This window comes from Mirounga angustirostris, unplaced genomic scaffold (assembly GCF_029215605.1).
Source record: "Mirounga angustirostris isolate CCGP_5_RB_7025 unplaced genomic scaffold, mMirAng1.0.hap1 SCAF_17, whole genome shotgun sequence".
Lineage (NCBI taxonomy): Eukaryota > Metazoa > Chordata > Mammalia > Carnivora > Phocidae > Mirounga > Mirounga angustirostris.
Window position 1 is genome coordinate 48,533,689 of NW_026991725.1, and position 20,350 is coordinate 48,554,038.

Here is a 20,350-nt window from a genome sequence, read left to right on the forward strand (position 1 = left end):
TATCATTTTATAGATACTAACTCATTCTCTCCTCCTGACTTAGGAACTGTTATGCCCCTTTTGCCCATAGAGAAGCAGGCCCAGAAAAGGTAAGTGACTTGACTATGTTCCTGGCCAGAGGCAGGGCTGGGATTTGAACCCTGGAGGTCTGGCTCTGTCTACAGGTGCTGCTCTTAATCACTGCGCCGCGGCTTTGCGGGCGGCTGCTCTCTGGGGAGACACTATTCTGAGAGCCAAAGTCCACTGAGTCTTCACGGCTACTGTAGCCTTTTCTTTCCGGGCAGGAGAAAAGGAGGAAAAAGAACGGGAAAGTAATACCTAAGCGTCACCTTTGTCTTGTCTTTGTATGGGCCATGGAAGTCTTTGTGCACAGCGTGAGGAGGACGCTGTTTCATCCTTTTGGCAGATCCTGAAAGAGCTAACCTCCCAATTGTGCCGTAAGCTTCACGCAAGCTTCACGAGCGCAGAGCCCACATCTCATTCACTTCTGTAACCCGTACTCACCCCAGCACCTGACACTCACTGCGTGCTCAGGAAGGACTTTGGATATAACATCTGTATTGAGATATAATCCACATACCATCTAATTCATGCATTTAAAGTGTACGGTGGTTTTTAATATAGTCACAGGGTGGGTGCAACCAACATCACAGTGTTTATCAGCCCCCAAAGAAAGCCCATTCTCCTTAGCATTCACTCCCCACAGCCCCCAAGCCCCATCCCCAGCCCTAAACAACCACCAGTCCACTTCCTGTCTGTATGGATCCGTCTATTCTGGACATTTCAGAATAAATGGAAGCATATGACATGTGGTCTTTGGTAACTGGTTTCTTTCACTCAGCATACCGTTTGCAAGGTTCATCTGCTTTGTAGCATGCATTAGTATTTCATTTCTCTTATGGCTGAATAATATTGCATTATAGGAATATGCCACCTTTTATGTATCTCTTCATCAGTTAATGGACATTTGGGTTGTTAACCCCTTTGGGGTTCCTACAAATAATGGCTACTATAAACATTCATATACGAGTTTTTGAGTAGACTAATGTTTTCATTTCTCTTGAGGATATCCCTAAGAGTGAAATTGCTGGGTCACAGGGCAACTGTATGTTTAACCTTTTGATGGATTGCCAGACTGTTTTCCAAGGGCTACACCGTTTTCCCTATTCCCGCCAGGAATGCATGAGAGTTCCGATTTCTTTATATCCTCGCCAATACTGGTTATTACCTTTTTTATTACAGCCATCCCACTCGGCGTGCAGTGCTATCCTGTTGTGGTGGGATGGTTGCTTTTTAATCATCCGCTAATAGGCTCCCAGCCCCCTGGCACTTAAATGGGACCACAGCAGTCATGTAGCCCAATTTGTTCCTTTTACAGGTGAGGGGAGAAGAAAGGACTAACCCAAGGTCAGTAACAGTAATTAATAAGGGAGGCAGTAACAGAACCTATATGTTTGTTTTTTTCTTTCAAGAAAGTGAAGAAAACTAAAGTCAGTGGCCAAAAAAAAAAAAAAAAAAAAAAGGGAAGAAAGGTCTGAATGATGTTATTCTCTAAAACTTCTCTAGGAGAAGTTCCTGCAACTATAAAAACCAGAAGACAATGAATCAATAACTTGTAAGGGGTCATCACAAATAGTTAGGTCCAGGGATCCCCCAGGTGTATTAGCCACAAAGCAAAGCAAACACTTTCCAGTCGTTTCCCTGTTTAGTGCTAACGACATCCCTATCTTAGACGAGTACATAAAGGGTTATGGGTTCTAGATCCTGTAGGATCTGGAACCCATAACCGGTGATGCAACCAGTGTCTGCTTGGAAGTTAACAGAGACATTCCTGGACACGCAAAGACTCAGAAAGTCCCCATGCCCACATGTCCTTCCCGGGGGGTCACTCAAAGCAACATTTCAGTTGTGTGAGAAACTACAGTGAGAAACTCAGGAATGAGGAAGGCGTTTGTATAAACAGTAAACAACGAAGGCAGAAAACCTGAGTTAATTATTAATGCAGCCTGCAATCTCAATATAAAGGTCAAAAAATAATTTCTGAGAGGGAGCACCCATGAGTCACAATTGTAATAATGGCCTGGGGCTAGAACGGTGGCTTGCGCCTGGCAGTGCGCGCCCGGCGGCCGCCGTGAGCCCTGCGCCGCGTTCCCAGGTGCGGCCCGCGGGTGAACGCACTCGCTCCCTTGAACTTGGAGCTGCGGCGCGGCAGCCAGCCTTGCTCTAGGCTCTTTGCAGGCCGACTCCGGCTTGTCGCCGGAGGAACGGGAGTTCCTTCAACCTTCCCTCGGGTCCTCTTAAACTTTTCTGGTTCAGGAGTGTGAATGGCACTTCCCCCTAGTTTTAAGTGGCGACGGCTCCCGGTCTGTTCAATCGCTCCGGTCTTGTCCGCGGCGACTGGGGGAGGCGTGTCCCCTCGCCATCTTGGATCAAGGGCGACAGGACCGGTTTGGCACGGACCTAAGGCGCGTCCCGAGGTGATGACAGCGGGGACGTAATCGCACGTCCTTGGACAAGACTTTCCAGCCCTGTGCTCCCCCGGCGCCACCCCAGCACCCGGTCCAAAAATAAGATTCCTCCAAGCCCCGGGCCCTCCTGAGCGAGAGTGGGTAGGATGAGTGGCTTCCTCTGGGGCACCCGGGGGTCCGCAGCTGTCCCCATCCTGTCCTCCTGTGCTCCCGGCTCAGCGCGGCAGGAGCGGGCGCCGCGGGGCGCGCAGGGGGAGCGCGCGGCTGCGGCTCTGCCCGGGGCGGGCCGGGAGCAGGGCGGCCGCGGGGGTGAGGAGCCGCCCGGGCCCGGCCGGCCTGACACCACCTGGCGGAGTCTCGCGGAAGAGTCTTAAAGGCGCGCGCTCCTCCGCGCCCCTCGCACTCCAGCGGGAGCCGCCGGGAGCTCGCCTCGCTCTCCCGCGCCGCGCCTCGGGAGGTAAGTGCCGTCCGGCCCGCGGGAGTCGGGGCCCGGGGGCGCGGGGTGGGGGGGGGACACGGGGCGGCCCCGCGCTCGCGGAGCTCCGGCCGGGGCTGCGGTCGGAGGGCGGCGCCCAAGTTTGGGGAAGGCCTCGGAGCGCAGCCGGAGCGGCGCAGCGCCGGGGCGGGGGCGGCGCGGGGGGCGGCGGGGCCCGGCGCCGCCTCGGGGCCCCGCACGGGCGCACGGCCGAGCCTCCGCCCCGCGCCCGGCGCGCTTGGCGCGCTCCGCCCGCGGGTCCTGGCGAGCCCCCGGGGGCCGGCCGGAGCCGCCACCCCCGCCCCGCGCCTTCCCGCCCGCCGGGTCCCCGCAGCCCGCTCGCCCCGCGGTCGCGCCGGGTCGCGCCGGCAGGTCGCGCTCGGCCGCCGGCCGAGCCCGCCCGGGCCCCGCCGCGCCCGCGCCCCGGGCCACCCCGCCCGGCCTCTCGGCGCTGCGCCCCTCGCCTCTTCCCCAGCTCCAGCCGCTCGCTATTTTCACACCTCCCGGTGCCCCGGCCCCGGCGCCTGATTCAGTGCTTAGTAATTAATTTGGCGTTTCAGAATGGTCAGCGGGCTGGATAATGGGCGCATTCATCCCCCGGGCTAATCTGAACAGAGGTGGGAAGAAAGGCTTTCACAGACAGAAAATGCCATTCGCTGAGCGCTCAAAGGGGCTGTCACTCCCAGAATAAATCGCCGCCGCGCCCGCCGGCTTCTCTGGCCATTTCCATACAGCCCCGGCCCGCGCCGCGGACCCGCCGGCCTCGGCCTCGGCTCCCGGGAATCACTCACTCGAGGCCCTTCGACGGGAAAGTCGGGCGAGGGCGAGACCCGGGCGGGGGTCGAGGGAGACGGGGAAGCTGGGGGCTCGGGTTAAGGCCGCGGGGGACAAAGAGCTTGATTAGAGAATCGAATGCTAAACTAGAAGGAGGCGCCGCTAATTCAAGGCGCGGACTCTGGAGCTGGGGCTTGGGGAGCATCCGTCCCGAACCCCGCGGTTCGCAAAAGAGGAGGGCCCGCGGCCCCGAGCGGTGCGTTGCGTGCCCGAGGTCACGCAGCAGGCTTCTGGATCTCCCGAATTGTCGATGGAATCCAATGCACAAGCGTACGTAGATCGTAGGAACAGGGCCCACTCTCCCGGAATCCCGACCCTCACCAGGCGCTTGATTCTGGGTTCCCGGCGGTATCAGCTCCGTCTCCCCGGGGACCTGGAGAAGGGACACCGTGCCCTCCGCGGCCTCCAGCTGGCCACTCCTGCCCAGACCCTAGGGGCTGCCCTGGGGCACTCGCTGAGTTCCCGCGGCTTGATCCTCTGACCTCCTCTCGACCCGAGGTCCCCGCGAGCGTTGCGCGCAAGGGGTCTTCGAGCTCTGAAAGGGCCTTTCCCTGGCGGCGCCCTGTGCCCTCCCTCCGGCCGAGCGGGATCGTGCGCTTCAGCCGCAGCCCTGACCCGGCGGACCGCGGACCGACAGCGCCCCCAGCCCGGCTGTGGGGTCTCCGGGTGGGCAGGGCTGGCTTGGCTCTCTCCAGGGTGAAGCTCTGGGCACTTGATTTTCCTGCTGTTGGGGCTCACCGTGCGTCCGCCTCGAGGGGCAGATTTGGCTCTGGGCCCTTCCGCCCAGTGGGACCCTCCCATCAAAGGAAGAGAAGGAGCTAGAAGGAGCTGTGGCCCTAAGAGCCAACCTCTTAGAGGCTAGAATGACAAGGGAAACAGCTGGGGGAGAAGGGGTCTTTCTGGGACTGCCAGATGGGTGTCCCAGGGTGTATAGGGGAGGGCATCCCATGCCTCTTCACCAGCTGCTGGGTGGAAGTCACTCCTCCCTACTGTGACTCAGTTTCCCTGTCTGCAAAGCAAAGATGAAATCGCATTTGGCTCCCAGTGGGGACCCTCAGTACAAGGATCCCACACACCACTCACACCCCCAACCACCAGTCTGGCCTCACACTCCCCTGGCATCTGTCCAAATCTTCACCAACACCTCTCCTGGGAGCTTCAGTGACTCCCCAAAATTTGTCTCAGGCTGCTTCCACCCACCCTTGCTGCTTCTGGGTTCTAGTACCCAGCTGTCCCTGAAAACACACCATCTGAGAGCGGGAAGGGTCTTTTCAGAGTCTGGGGCCGCCGTGCAGGTGGTGATCGTGAGTCCTGGAGTGGCTTGCTGGGGTTATCCAGCAAGTTTAATCAGAGGACTTGAGCTAGAGAGGATTTCTCAGACTCTGGCATCAGCCCGGGGCCCTACCCCAGAGAGAGCTTCCCTCGGCCTGGGGAGGGGCCCAGAAATCTGCATTTTAAACAAGCTTCCCAAAGCATTTGGGTGCAGGTGGTGTAAGGACTATATTTAGGGAGATAATTTAGGAAACTGGGCTCTGTCCCCAGCTGACCCTCCTTTCCCAAGACCATGCCCCTGCTCACTTTCTGTGCTTCATATTTGAGCAGCATTTACTGTCTCCTACCCCATGGGAGGCCTGAAGTGGAGGGGGGGGTCTATTTCTAGGAGATACTGGGGGATTCCCGCCCCCTCAATGTGCAGCCTGAGAAGGAAAAGCTGTGGATGAGCTGAACACCCCGCCAGATGAGGATGGTCTAAATGGGCTGGATGTTGAACCCCCCAAACCCAGGAGCCTTTTCTTACCAACACGCTTTCACAGCTGGATCTAACACTGTGCACCACAGCGCCCCCCACCCCACGGTACAAATGTGCCCAGAGGGGCCCCCCTCCCTTAGCAAGGCAAACCCCTGCCCACACCAGGGACAGAGAGAGCAGCCCACCCACCATAGGGGATCTGTGCCAGCAATAACCCAGGTGTGACCTGTGGTCCAGAGTATCCGACACCTGCCCCTTCACCAGGCTGGGGCTCAGAGGAGAGAAGGTGTGAGGGGGGCAGGGGGAAGGCCTGAAGAGTGGAAGGGGGGGGGGAGGAGAAGCTGTTAAAAACGGGGTGGGGGGGAAGGAGGGGACGAGCCCCTATTTATGTAAGCCGTTTGTAGCTGTGAATTGTAAAACTGGGCAGGATTCTCTGGAGTAATTCATAGTGTTTGGACAAGACAAACATTGTTCTGCTTTAAACAAACCTCCAGAAAGGTCAGCCTGGTTCATCCCTTTGCTGCGAGTCGCTGAGACTATCCAGATGATGAGAAAATCAGATCTTAGCTGAGGGGGCTCAGGCAGGAGGCAGCTGTCTCCTGAGTCCCTTGGACCCAGGGTGAGGGCACCCAGCCCCGGGAGGGTCCTTGGCTCCTGTTGAAACAGGCTGATTCCCGCTCTGGAGCCAGGACACATGGTACTTTGCGTGTGTGTGTGTGACAGATTATGGAATTTTGATGCTTCCAAGCATCATGTGAGTTCTAGAGTGAGGCTAACATGACCTACAATGTGAGTCTTCCTTGCTCGGGTGAAGGATTCATGGGAAACAAATGTTCACGGATGCAGAGCCGGATTAGACCCGCTAGCCTCGAGCCCAGACATGCGTCTGGACGTCAAGAAGTCCCTAATCCTTAAGTGCGGATGCTCTGTCTGGGCCCCCTGTCTGTTCCATTCAGCAAACGTTTCTCGAGTGCCCGCAATGTGCCAAACCGTGCTAGGGGTTGGGCACGCAGTCGTGGGGCTGGGGCTGGCTTCCCCTCCCCCTCCCTGTCTTCCCTAAGTCACGCTCATTGACTTATTCGTAATCAGGAAAGTCTTATTAACCCAAAGCCCAGTCTTTTGCAGCGCTGGTGTGACTGTCCCCTACCTGATCTCCGGTGGCCCAGGGCAGTTTGTCATCTGCTCAAGAGCAGGGTGACCCTGGGGGAACCATGTGATGGCAGCTGTACTGGGTTCTTTATAAAACATAAATCTGTTTAGGGCTTTGGACACCTCCGGGTCTCTTGCCTCTGCTTGTTGGCTTGGGACTCCTGGTACCCATGGCAGAGATGGAAGGAAGGGCGGGAGGGTGGGAGGCAGGATGGAGATGTAATGTCACATTTTTCAGGAGAGCGGATTGCTGCTCAGAACGGTGAAGTGGCTTGCTCACTGATGTAACCGAACTCCACCTGCTGGGTGGCTTGAGCTATAGACATTTACTTCTCCCAGTTGGGAGGCTGGGGAGTGCAGGACCAAGGTGCCGGCCAGTTTGGCTCCTGGCAAGGGCTCTCTTCCTGGTCTGTAGATAACTGCCTTCTTGCTGTGTCCTAGTATTATCAGGAGTGCTCCACCTTCATGATCCCATTACCTCCCAAAGGCCCTCCTACCTCCAGATGCTATCACGCTAGGGATTAGGGCTTCGGCATATGGATTTGGGAGGGACGCACCATAGCACCCACACTCACGGAGGTGTGGATGGAGATCTGGGGTGGGCATGACGGGAGCACTGCCCTGCTGAGCACTCAAGGAGCTCCCTGCAAGCAGGGCTAGGAAGCTGGGCGCCCCGAGAGCCCCCAGAGACCGTGTGCTCAGCCAGAGGCTGGGAGGTTGCTCCGTAGGGTAGGTCACATCCATGCAGGCTTCTGTCTACTTTCTGGCATCATTCCGGGGGCTAGCATGGTGGCTACTCCTTGCCAGGTGGCAGCATTGGTGACAGAGGTCCCCTCCCTCCCTCCCCCCATTCCACGTTCCTTTAATACCTTGTCAGGTTGAATAATCTGTGCACTCACCCAAATCTCAATCAATAATGGTCTGTGTCTGTTTCCATCCTGTACCACCTCTTAGAATTAAGTCCCCTAAACTTTCTCCCTGTGTGACATGCGGACCGGGAATACCTCATTTGAGTGACATTTGGGGGGAGGGTGGGGAAATAAGCTCTTCTGCATAGTTGATTATTTTTTGCAATTAACCGAAGCTTACTCCTTTAGGCAGAGAAACTTTCTATATAGTCGTTTGTCACGAGAAACGTTTTTCCGTCAAAGTCATGATTTCTTTTCCCCACCTAAGTTAGCAAGATCGAATATAGCAGGTTTTCCCCGAGTGCGGTTGAACAGGAGACCCGCCACCTACTTGGATGACTCACAGCCATCTTGAGGAACATCAGCTCCTGGGCAATTTGCTCAGCCTCTGGGCCTCAGCTTCTTCCCTTGTAAACGGGGGAGCAACAGATGGACATTCTGGAAGGGCTATTCCTACTTCTTCTCCAATACAGTGGTGCCCTCGGGAATTTGGGTGGGACCTGTCCGGCATCCCTCAGTGGTGGCTGGGATAGAGTCCACGGTCAGCTGTGACTTCATAGAGTAACAATGTCCAGTGATCTCCCATTCTTTCAAGCATCCTAATCTGTGGTTCCAGAAAAACAGAAGATACCTGACCTCAGCCGACAAGCACTTCGAAGTAAAGACACATCCAGGCTTCCCCGTGGACTGGAGTCCCCTGAGAGTGTGGCTCCTCTTTTCTCAAATGCTCAGGAGACTCTGGACCTCCTTCTGGACTGAATCATAAAGGGGTTGGAATCCTGGCTTCCAAAAAAGGGGGTTTACAATACCTCAATACTGACAGCAAGCTCTTGGCAAGCGGATGTGGAAAATGCTCCGCTCAGCAATGTGGGAGGGAACGAACAGCCAGACATGGTCCCTGCTCCCGAGAAGACTTCAGGAACATTTCAGGACCAGTGCGTTAGTGGTCCCTCGCTTTGCTCCTTTCTCCCATCCCCCAAGTCACCTTTTAAGATGTGAAGGGGACCCTTTTAATTCTGGCAGCTGTAGGATTTGCCAGATGTTGGAAATCAGCATCCCTGGATTGAAATCAAGGGCCGTGCTCCCTGCAGAGGCTGCAGCGGAGAATTGGTTCCTTGTCTCTTTCAGCTTCTGGTGGCCTCTGGTGGCCACTGGCCTTCTTGGCTTGTGGCTGCATCACTGTGATTTCTGCCTGTGGCTTCACGTGGCCTTCTCCTCCTCTATCTTGTCAGTGCTCCCTCTGCCTCTCTCTTGAGGCGTGACATTTAGGGTCCACCTGGATAATCCACAGTGATCTTCCCAGCTCATGGTCTCCAACTGGGTCCCAGTGGCAAAGACCGAAGGCAGGGCGACATTCACAGGTTCCAGGGATGAAGACGGGAATAATCTTCTTGGGGGCGGGCGCATTTTTCTGCCTGCCAGAGCTGGTCACCATCACCGGTTGTCCATAATTCTGTAGGTTTTTAATTACTTAATTGTCATGAATTTGTAGTGCATTCCTATTCTGTGCCTGGAAGCACGTGAAGACACTGGGGAGTCAGAGGGAGAAGATATGATTCCTCCCTCAAGAAGCTCACGGATTAGTCGGGGCAACGATGTGGTATTAAGAGCTACGCATACCCAGGATGGATCCTGAAGTGTTCAGATTCCTTACCAAAGTCCGCAAGACTGTGTGTACCCTGACCTGCGCTTACCTCTCTGACCTCATCTCCTACCACTCCCCGTCTCGCTCCTCAAGCCCGCACCAAGCTGGCCTCCTTCCTGTTCCTTGGCAAGTCAAACTGTGCCTCAGGACCTTTGCACTTGCTGTCTTTGGCGCCTGGAATGCACGTTTCTCCCCACTCCCCAACCTCCATATCCCCACAGCTCCCTTTATTACTTAACTCTGCTCTACTGGATCCTTCTCAGAGAGGCAACCCCCATTCCCCCACTCCAGTACCTTGTGTAAGATGCACCTTTCCTCCTGGCACTCTCCATCATCCCCTCCTCTGCTTTATTTATGTTCCCGGCTCTTACCACCATCAAGTTACTCTTGTCCCGGCCACCTCCACCTCCACAAGCAATTTGAGATATGAGGACTAGACCTTCCCAGAAGATCCTAAACATAAGTGCATCTTGTTTCGTTTCCAGTTCTCTTTCTGAGAATTTATTTAGCTTTTTCCTTTGTGTGTGTGTGTGTGTGTGTGTGTGTGTTGGGGGGAGGTGCTTAGTGGCACATTAGGCTAAATTTCAGGTAGATCAGAATGGGGTGGGGGAGTGGGAGGTTCTTCTAGGGGGGATATATAAATGTGAGGAGCTGTTTTCCAGTGATGGGAGTGATTGGTGTGTGTGTGTGTGTGTGTGTTTTGGGGGACCTACTGGCATTTAACAGGCAGGAGTCAGGGATGCTAAATGCCCTGCCATGGCATAGAACTGTTCTGCCCGGGAAAGAATTTTCCGGCCCTAAATGCAAACAGCACCTCTGTGGAGAAATGATCTTCAGGAAACAGCCCACGTTCGGGCCCTAAAAGAGCATTTTTCAATCGCAACTGAAAACCTTTAGCCCTATAAAAGTTTTTCAAGCTATTTCTCCTCCAAATACATCACCTTCTGCGAACCGTGTCTGTGTCCCCAGCCCATGTATTCTGTTTCTTGAGATCACCTCTGTACTTTGAGGTTTTCCTGAGAGAATGTCCTCCTTCAGAGCTCATGTCAGTGTTGAAGGAGCTGAACCCCAACTCTGGGCTCAGAGCCCCGCCCCCCCCCCACTTTCTCCATCCAGAGGACTGTCCCTTTATGTGAACTCTTTGTTTCCTTCCATCCCTGACAAAGCTTCCCCCCATGGTGAAGCATTTTCTTTACTTTAATAGCATTCAGGGTGGGACCTTGTCAAAAGGTTTTTGCAAATGAAAATAAATTACATCGGCTGGTTCCCCTTATCCACAGGCATTTTCACCCCTTCAAAGAACTCTGGTAGATTAAAGGATTTGGTGGATTTGGGGTTTGTACAGGCTTCTGTGCCAAATCCTGAATCCTCAGCCAAGAAGCTGGCAACTGGGGAGGCCCGAGCTGGAGGTGAGGACCATCCACAACACTGAGGAAATGGATGGGTAAACCTCCAGAAACCCTCCACACTATACAGGCCTCTTCTTCCATGCTCCAAAACCTTTCCCCAAGCTGTCCCAGCTCCCGAAACCCTGCCGAGGGAATGGGGTCACCTTGAGCAATCCTCCATGAGGCCTGTCGGGTGAGCATCGCCTCATTCTTCCAGGGTGAGGGATCTGGGAACCAGATCTGGGGATTTTGAAAATAAAAAACCCAAAGTCCAAAGAACCCCTAAACTATCATCTAAGAGGCCAGCTTCTTTCTTTTCACAACCCATCTTTTTAATCACAAGCCTTTTGTCTCACAAGCCTATACGACAAGTGTGATGATCCCCGTTTCACTGCGAGATGGGCAGAGTCCCTTGCTCAAGGTCACATGAGGTCAGCTCGAGGGGACTTGGAATCATGGTTTGTCTGCGTCCAGTTCTTCCTGTTTCCCAGAGAAATGCTATCGAAGCAGGCCACCCTGACCCTTTTGGGGAGGCCAGATGCCTGCATCAGATTCCAGAATCTTTCATTCCTCTGGTGCTACAGTGTTCGGCTTCTCTCGGGGGTCCTAGGGACCAAATGGTTTCATGTCTGCCCTAGTAAGGGAACCAGACACACTCAGAAGCTCAGTCAAGCCAGCTCTCAGCTCCTACTGCAGGTAGATCTGTATCCCCCTTCCCCTGTCCAGCCGTGGCGGAGGCCCATGGGTGCCAAATGTCAGCCAAGTCTGTCCTACCCGTGAGCGGTGACTGAGAGCTCCCAACCCTGGTACCGCATCGTGTTAGTTCAAAACCCTGCTCCTCTGCTCACCTGGGATGTGATCTTCAGCACATCACTTCCCTGTAGCCCAGTTTCCTTCGCCATAAAGAGGAGAGGATCATATACCTGTCTTGTCAGGTGTTAGGAGTATTCTGAGCTAGCGATCGATGGAATGCTTGGAAGACGGCTTGGCACACAGTAAGCATTAAATCAATGCTTGATTTAAGAAGTAGGACCCTTGGTCACGCCCACGATGAAGGCCCTGGGTTATCTCATTTCTTCCGAGCCCTTCCTCTCAAGCCGTTAGCCTGTGACATCCGGTGCCCCCCATCGCTGGGCCTTGCCCTCTCCTGCATCCTCCCCATGTTCACTGAGTGCTCCCCCTGACCTGCCTTCTTGCTCATACCCCATTCCAGCCCCCCCTCACTCACACCACAGGCCTCTTCAGTGGGACTACCCTCCACACCACACTACCCCACGCCCAGGACCGGGGGCATGGGGGGACCGTCCTCCTCAACACCCAAAGCTCCTTCCATCTTCATCAAAGAAATAATTCCCATCTCCTCCTCTGAATCCCCACCCCACACGCCACAATCTAGGTCACTCTCCTCCTCTTTGAAGACACCAGTCCCTGGTTCAGCCTTCATCTCACCCCAAGTCCTGAGGCTGGTCCTGCATGCCTTTAAAACCCAGGTGGACAGCCCATCCGGCACCTGGACCTCCTTACGCCCAGTCCCCTTCACCTCTGCCTCCCAGCAGGAAGCCCCCTCTTGTCCTCAGCGGGCCTCGTCATCACCCAGAGCTCTTCCCACTCTGGAATCTTCCCTTCGGACTCCAGTTTGAGACTGCGATCTTCTCGGCGACTCGCCACATCTCTTCTTTCTTCTTGAATCTTCCAGACCAGCTCTGTCCAACAGAACTTTCTGGGATGATAGAAGTGTTCTTTATCGCCTCTGTCTATAAATGAGGATTAATGGAGGACACTTTAACTTTATTTCCTTTTGATTCATTCAAGCCCAAATTGAAATAGTTACAATGGTTCCCGTCGATTGCACTGGACAGCACAGTTCTAGAACCCTGGGCTCCGTTTCCTGTTCTCTCCTGTCTTCATGTCTTCATGTCTTCTCTCTTTAGCTTTGCTTCCGTGGTCCATCCCAGCAGCCACCCCCCTACCCCTTCTGTCCTACTTCCTGGAAGAAACCTGCAACTCTAGATTAATCCGGTGGTCCTACTTTCTCTGGGTCTACACAGGGGCTGCCGAGCCCTGCTGGGGCAGTGGCGGAGGGCTGTGCCTTGGACAGTTGGGGCTTTCTTTCTCATAGATGGTCACCAACCTCAGCAGGAACTAGAGTTCTGACCAGCAAGCATCCGCCTCTCCTCCACAGTGACCCAATCAAGCTTTCCCCTGTCCTCCAACCTCCAGTGTTCCCACCTGCTCCCCCACTCTCAGAAGATGCTCCCACTTCCTGATGCTTTGGCACCTGACCGCCTATTCTAAAAGGCTGGCTCTGTCTGTCTTCAACCTCTCTCCTTCCGTTCCTTCCTATCACCCTATCTCTTTCCTACCACTCGTTTCCACGCTTTGCGAACTGTTGTCTACACTTGCCGTCCCGCTTCCATGACCCGAGGCAGTCTGGCGTCTGTCCCCAGCACTCCTCTGCCCCTGCTAGCCAAGGTCACCGGTGACTTCCCTGTCGTTCAGATCCAAAGGACTTGTTTCAGATCTTATCTTGACCTTGAAGGCACGTGACACGGCTCACCACCCCGCCTTCCTTAAAACTTCCCTGTTGGCTTCTAGGGCACCTGAGTCTTCTGGCTTTCCTCCCCTCCTCCTCTGGCTCCTTATAGATTTTCTTGAAAGGGCCACATTCTCCTCTTCCTAGAGTGATCCTCAGGCTTCCCAGGTGAGACTGGGCGCCGAGAATGGCGGCCCCCTGTCCCCCCGCATTGCTTGCAGGAACACCTGGGAATTTGCTTTCTCATCCAAGAGCGGCACTGTTGTGTTTTGAACTATTTGTGCCGAGGATCCTGCTGCCGGAGCCCGACATGCCTTTTCGGGTGTGTATTTATAACCCCCACCTTGAGAAGCTCTCACAACACTTGGACATCTGTTTTTTTCATTTGTCCCCTCAGAGGGCAGTATGCTTTAGGGAGGGACACTGACAAATGAAAGGGCATTGGGAGCGGCTGCCGAGGGGCCAGAAACCTGCCCTGTGAGAAGTCATGGAAAGAACTGGAAACATTTTTGCCTAACGGATAAAACTGAAGGATGATAGAGGGCTGATTGCAAAACTTGGAAGAGGCAGGTCCTTGGGCTGGGCTGCCGTGTGGGGCTGGAATTGCATGGACTGTATTAGTTGCAGGGAGGTGGGTTTTGAATGGAGGTAGACATGTTCTACTGCATCCCAGCATGTTCCGGATCTCCAGGATGTCTTGGGGTCGTGAGTTTGAGCCCCACGTTGGGTGTAGCGGTTACTTAATAAAAAAATTAAAAAAAAAATTCTCTGTGGACAGAAACAACACAGCAGAAGGAAGGCTTGGAGCGCGCTCTGCAAGCCAGCCCAGTAGATACCCCCCAAAACAGACCCAACGTGGGTGGGCAATGAGCTGGGCACCCTGATTTGCTTCTTTCAGACCTGTCCTGGCCAGACTGGCTTTCCCTGACTTGTGTTTTGGTGTAATGCCACCATTCTATTGCGGGCCGTCACAGAGAAACCGTCCCATGGAGCTCACTGCTGTCACCACCATGGGGATGGTCTTGAGGCTGTGTGCTCAGTACCACCTACTGTGTTCCCTTTATGTCCTCCCCCACCCCCACCGCCCCGGGGAGAAATTCCTGTCTGATCTTAGTCCCAAGAATAGTTGTAATTCTCTTGAGTAATAGGTTTGTCTGTTTTTATCTCATGGACACCGGGAATCCTGTAACTGCACGGTTTCCTTTTCATTTGGGCTGCGGGAAAGCTGAGGGACAAGTTTGTGGCCCACCCACAGAAGGTGAATAGAACATTCCAGGGAGCATTTTTGCTTTATTCCCATTCCCCCCCCTCCTGGTTTTTCTTTCTTCTCTTCGCTCTCCTTCTTATTCTACCATACAAAACTGAACGCCCAAGCAAAAAGCAATAAAAATCACCTGTAATCTCACTATCCAGAGATGACCACGGTGAACCAAGTTGTCTTTTTATGCATACTTAAAAAAAATAAAAATGAGCTTATACTGTGCATAGTGTTCTTTTGGGGGAGACATCATGTTTTGTAATTTTTTTTTTTTTAAGATTTTATTTATTTATTTGACAGAGAGAGAGCACAAGCAGGGGGAGTGGCAGGCAGAGGCAGAGAGAGAAGCAGGCTCCCCGCAGAGCAAGGGCAGCCTGATGTGGGACTCGATCCCAGGACCCTGGGATCATGACCTGAGCTGAAGGTAGTCGCTTAACCAACTGAGCCACCCAGGCGCCCCTCATGTTTTGTAATTTGCTTCCCCCCTTTTGTAATATGTCATGAACATCTTTGCATGTAATTAAATGCTCTTCTTTAAATTATTTTATTTTTTTAATTAAAAAAATATTTTATTTATCCCTATTTGAGAGAGAGAGAGAGCACAGAGGGAGAGTGAGAGGGAGAAGCAGACTCCCTGCTGAGCAGAGAGCTGGATGGAGGGGGGATCGATCCCAGGACCCTGAGATCATGACCTGAGCTGAAGGCAGATGCTTAACCAAGTGAGCCAACCAGGTGCCCCCTAAATTATTTTAAATATCTATGAAGATCTAGCAACTTAGTAGTCACAGTGAACATTGCTACATCCCTTTGCTATGTGCCTGGCTTTATGTATATTTACATATACACTTTATTCGTGTAGATTATGTAAGTGCATTATGGGTGTGTCCACATATTATAAGTTACAGTCTTCATATGAGCTAACTCATTTGATGCTCATAACCCTATGAGATAGATATTATTGTCCCCTTTTTACAAACCAGGAAAGCAAAGCACAGAGAGATGGAAAACTCGCCAAGGCCACACACTCTGGGTTCAAAGCATTACTCCTCACTGCTATGCTTTCGACATGGCCCTTGGATCTCCCAGCCCACAAGAGTTAAATTTTCCCTCTGTCTCCTCTCACCTCACTGTCTAATTTATGTTATTTTGTCATGTACTAAGTAGCCTCGTAAGTCACCGAGAATCCTCTCTGCCACAAGGCAGAAATAAACAGTGTAGGGAGTGGTAAATGGCACAGGGAAAGCAAAGCTAAAGCGTTCCCCTAGGGCAGAGGATGAATCTGGGCTGTCTGTCGTGCAAGGGAATGCATTTATTTCCTTGGGCTGTGGTGAGCTCCCATCCCTAAAAGAGCTGGCTTGGGTGGCCCTCTCTCAGGGAGGCTGGGGAAGGCAGTTTTCCAAGGAGACTGAGCTGGGCCAACCGAGCCTTGAGGCCCCTTAGATTCTCAGTTTATGAGAATGCCAATAAGACAAAAGGAGACACTTGATGGAGATAATGCAGCAAGCCGGCTCTTGGGCCAGAACCAGAACCCTGGGCTTTCAGTCCAGATTTATGACTAGATCACTCATCTAAAAGAAACAAACCAACAGGGATTGAGTTTCAAACTCTCAGCCCAGGGTATTCTTCCCCCAAAGCGCTTTGGCTGCGCAGCAGGATAGTCAAAGGATGCTGTCACTGTCCTCCGTCCTTCTGTTAAGGTGGCAGAGAATGAGGCAAGAAGAAGCTGGGTGGCCCCAAGGTTTCCTCGTGAGACTCTATAATTGGGTGGGATTATTATCCACTTGACAAGGAAGAGAGGAAGGAGCCCTGGTTTCTATTCCCGGATTTGATCCATGTTGACATCTCCATGGGAGATGTTGGGCAAGCTTCTTGACCTCAGTTTCTTCATCTGCGAAATGGAGTTAAGACCTACTTTGCAAAGCTGTCGTGAGGCTCGCGTGAGCTTGTGCGGGGCAGAGCACCCTTGAAAATACAAGCCTGCCTCAGGGTACCTCTTGGGGGGGGGAGTGCCGGGCTGCCCCCAGCCCGAGGCCCGCAGACCCGTCTGGAAGGGGCGTGGGCCCGGGCCCCGGTGCTGTCCGCCTGCTTTCTCCTCTTCAGCCTCCAGTCCACCACAGGATCCCCGGGACTCAAGGAGCCAGCCGCCTTCCCGGCACACAGGCCCACCGCGGGGTGACAACCGAGGGGGGACAGGGTAGCGGCCCCTTCTCGCCCGCGCCGGTGGGCTTCAGGAAGAAGGGGTGAGCTGGCAGAGGTTACGTCCCCCCCTCCCTCTTCCTCCGCATTCCCGGCTGTCTGCCCACGGGGGCACGGCCCTGTGCGCGGTGCCACCGGGGCCATCAGGCCGGGCTGGAGGAAGGCCCGACCTCGGCGCAGCAAAGAAAACAAACACAGATGTGTTTGGCCGGGACCAGGAGGGAGCACGTCGTCCCCCCCCCCCCCGCCCGCGCGCTCCCCCGGGGCGTGGGGCCGGCGGAAACCTGCGGGGCGCCCCGGGCGGGGCTGACAGTCCCCGGCCGGCCCCCCTCCCTCCGTGGGGTGCTCGCCGGGCCCAGCCCCCTCTCCGGGGTTCCCCCGGGCGCTCTCCTCGCTTTCCCTTTGTCTCGGCCGCCCTTCCGCGGGCGCCCCGGTTGCCACCCGCCCGCGCTCCCGCTCGCTCCGCGTCCCGGGCCGCTTCCCTTTAACTTTCTTCTTTCCCGGGGTTAAAACTTCGCTCGCGAGCGGGCGGCTGCTCGCCGACGGGATTGGCCGGCGCCCCGGCCGGCGGCCCCGCCCCCCGCCCCCGCGCTCCCCCCCGCCCCCCACTCCCGGCGCGAGCGGCGGCGCGGCGGCGGCGCCTTCGGGGCGTGCGTGCGTGTGTGAGTGCGCGCCCGCGAGCGTGAGTGTGTGTGCGCCCCGGGCGCGGGCCGGGCAGCCCTCCGACGCGGCGGGAGCGGCGGGAGCGGGCGGCCGCGTCGTCACGCGGGCGAGCGAGGCGGCGGCGGCCGGGGGCCGGGGGCCGGGGGCCGGGGGCCGGGGCTGGGGCGGCGGCGGCCGCGCCGGGCATGGGGCTGGCAAGCCCGCGCTGAGGCAGGACGCGCCTGCCGGCCGCGAGCGAGGGGCTCCCCGCCGTCCGGCGCGCGGGCTCCGGGCCGGGGCCCGGCAAACTTTTCTTTCTCTTTTGCCCTCGCCAGAGGTAACGTCCCGAGCGCGGACTCGGCGGCGCGGACGCGGTCTGGGCCCGCGCGGAGGGACCCCCGGGGCCGCGGGAGGAAGGGGCGCGGGGCCGCGCGGGCTGCGTGCGCCGAGGCTTGGGGCGCGGGCATGCCCCCTCGGGCGGCGTGGAGGCGGCGGTGGCCGGGAAGCCGAGCGTCCGCCCGCGGCCCCGGCTCGCCGCCCGGCCGGGAAGCCCGGGCGCGGGCGGTGCGGGCTCGCGGGGAGGGGCGGGGGCCCGGATTCGCCTGCCCCCCTGCCCCCGGGACTGTGGGGAGCGAGGCGGGCGGGCGGGCGGCGGCGGCGGGGTCGGTGCCGCGCCCCGGCTCGCCGCCCGCCCGGGGAGGGGAGGGGGGCGGAGTGGAGGGCGCGGGGCGGGCGGGCGGGCTGAGCGCAGCTCCCCTCTCTCCGCAGGCGCCTTCCGCGGCGGGCGGACCGACTCCTCGGCGCGGCCGGGCCGGGGCAAGCTGGACGCAGCATGATGCGCGCAGTGTGGGAGGCGCTGGCGGCGCTGGCGGCCGTGGCGTGCCTGGTGGGCGCGGTGCGCGGCGGGCCCGGGCTCAGCATGTTCTCGGGCCAGGCGGCGCAGCCCGACCCCTGCTCGGACGAGAACGGCCACCCGCGCCGCTGCATCCCCGACTTTGTCAACGCGGCCTTCGGCAAGGACGTGCGCGTGTCCAGCACCTGCGGCCGGCCCCCGGCGCGCTACTGCGTGGTGAGCGAGCGCGGCGAGGAGCGGCTGCGCTCCTGCCACCTTTGCAACGCGTCGGACCCCAGGAAGGCGCACCCGCCCGCCTTCCTCACCGATCTCAACAACCCGCACAACCTGACGTGCTGGCAGTCCGAGAACTACCTGCAGTTCCCGCACAACGTCACGCTCACGCTGTCGCTCGGCAAGAAGTTCGAGGTGACCTACGTGAGCCTGCAGTTCTGCTCGCCGCGGCCCGAGTCCATGGCCATCTACAAGTCCATGGACTACGGGCGCACGTGGGTGCCCTTCCAGTTCTACTCCACGCAGTGCCGCAAGATGTACAACCGGCCGCACCGCGCGCCCATCGCCAAGCAGAACGAGCAGGAGGCCGTGTGCACCGACTCGCACACCGACATGCGCCCGCTCTCGGGCGGCCTCATCGCCTTCAGCACGCTGGACGGGCGGCCCTCGGCGCACGACTTCGACAACTCGCCCGTGCTGCAGGACTGGGTCACGGCCACGGACATCCGCGTGGCCTTCAGCCGCCTGCACACGTTCGGTGACGAGAACGAGGACGACTCCGAGCTGGCGCGCGACTCGTACTTCTACGCCGTGTCCGACCTGCAGGTGGGCGGCCGCTGCAAGTGCAACGGCCACGCCGCCCGCTGCGTGCGCGACCGCGACGACAGCCTGGTGTGCGACTGCAGGCACAACACGGCCGGCCCGGAGTGCGACCGCTGCAAGCCGTTCCACTACGACCGGCCCTGGCAGCGCGCCACGGCCCGCGAGGCCAACGAGTGCGTGGGTGAGTGGGGGGCGCCGCGGGGCCGCGCGCGGCGGGCTGGGGGTGGGGGCCTGGCGGCCGCACGGGACCACTGCCGGCCGCGTGGACGCGGCGCGGACCGTGGGGGGCGCGTCCCGGGACGTCCCGGGGCCGGGGAGGGCTGAGAGCCGGCTCACGGGCTCGCGTGGCGCTGGCCCCGGGCGCTCGGAGTTGCGCCCGGTGCGCTCTGCGAAGCCGGGAAGCCTGAGAAATGCTTCGGGGCAGAGGGTTTTGCAGAAAACTTGCTGACTGGTCCCCCTGACTCCGGACTCGAATGCAAACATGCGTTGCCTTACCCTCAGTTTGGCGGGACTCTGGGATCCACCTCCGCCTTACCCTCCCCGCCACCCCCCACCCTTTCCCAGGGCTGCAGCTGGGCGCGCAGTTGGGAACCCAGGCCCGGTTCCCGGGAAGTTCCAGCTCCCCAACCACAAATCCTTTGGGAGATGGCAGAGGGATTTGCAGTTTGGGGCCAGCTCGGCACCGGACGAATATATCACTCCTGCACCCTCTTTTTGTCTTTTATGGTTTGAAAAAAAAAAAAAAAAATCCCTCCCCCCTTTTGAACAGCGTATTTGTGTTAGCAGAAGAATGATGTGATTTAAATTAATTACTATCTACAGATTATAAAGGAGAGTTCAGTAATTATTTTAAAATAATCCTGGTCCCAGAAAGTATATCAACGTGTGTGTGTGTGTGTGTGTGTGTTGTTAACATCAGGGTTAGGTGAAATGGAAGAGCTTTGAATTAACCAAGGGTCCAGCTTCTCGCTTTTTAATGGGTTTTCAAGTCCTGAAAGAAATCTGACAAAACCAGGACTGGTGAATACTGTTGGGTCAGAAATGAGGCTTAAAAAAAGGGTGGGGGGCGGGGGGAGAGAGAGAGAGATCCGTTCTATTTCTGAATTGTACAACTTTGCTGCTGTAGAAACTCTCAGGCATCAGTTTCTCCCCAGGAAAACAAAACAAAACAAAACAAAACAAAACAAAAAACAAAATGGGGGGGGAGGAGGAATGCCAGGGAATTCCAGTATGAGATGTAAATTTCCAAATCCCACATTCTATTTTAATGAACAGTATTTAGTTCCTCCCTACACCGTTCCGTGTGCATCTTTTGTGAACATATAGCTATCCCGCCCTCCCCCCACCCCCAGGCAGCCAGCGCGGGTTTCTTCAATCTCTTCCCGGTCCGAGGCACATTGCTAAGTGCGCTGGTCCCCACAAACACACGTTTTGA

The 20,350-nt window shown here is 56.5% G+C and overlaps 1 protein-coding gene across 6 annotated transcripts in view; it reads left to right on the forward strand.

The window, feature by feature from the left end:
* Nucleotides 1-2,464: 2,464 nt before the first annotated feature.
* The window catches only part of NTN1 (netrin 1), a 174,775-nt gene continuing 156,889 nt past the window's right edge, over nt 2,465-20,350 (forward strand). For 3 of the 6 annotated variants that reach the window (XM_045889868.3, XM_064582127.1, XM_054511062.2), the window contains exons 1-2: nt 17,429-17,583; nt 18,015-19,096. In XM_045889868.3, the coding sequence (XP_045745824.1) occupies nt 18,079-19,096 (1,018 nt within the window). In that variant the 5' untranslated portion in view covers nt 17,429-17,583; nt 18,015-18,078. Of the gene's footprint in view, nt 2,926-17,227; nt 17,287-17,427; nt 17,584-18,014; nt 19,097-20,350 lie in introns of those variants that run through there. The other 3 variants (XM_045889867.3, XM_054511059.2, XM_054511061.2) reach the window with 3 other exon arrangements.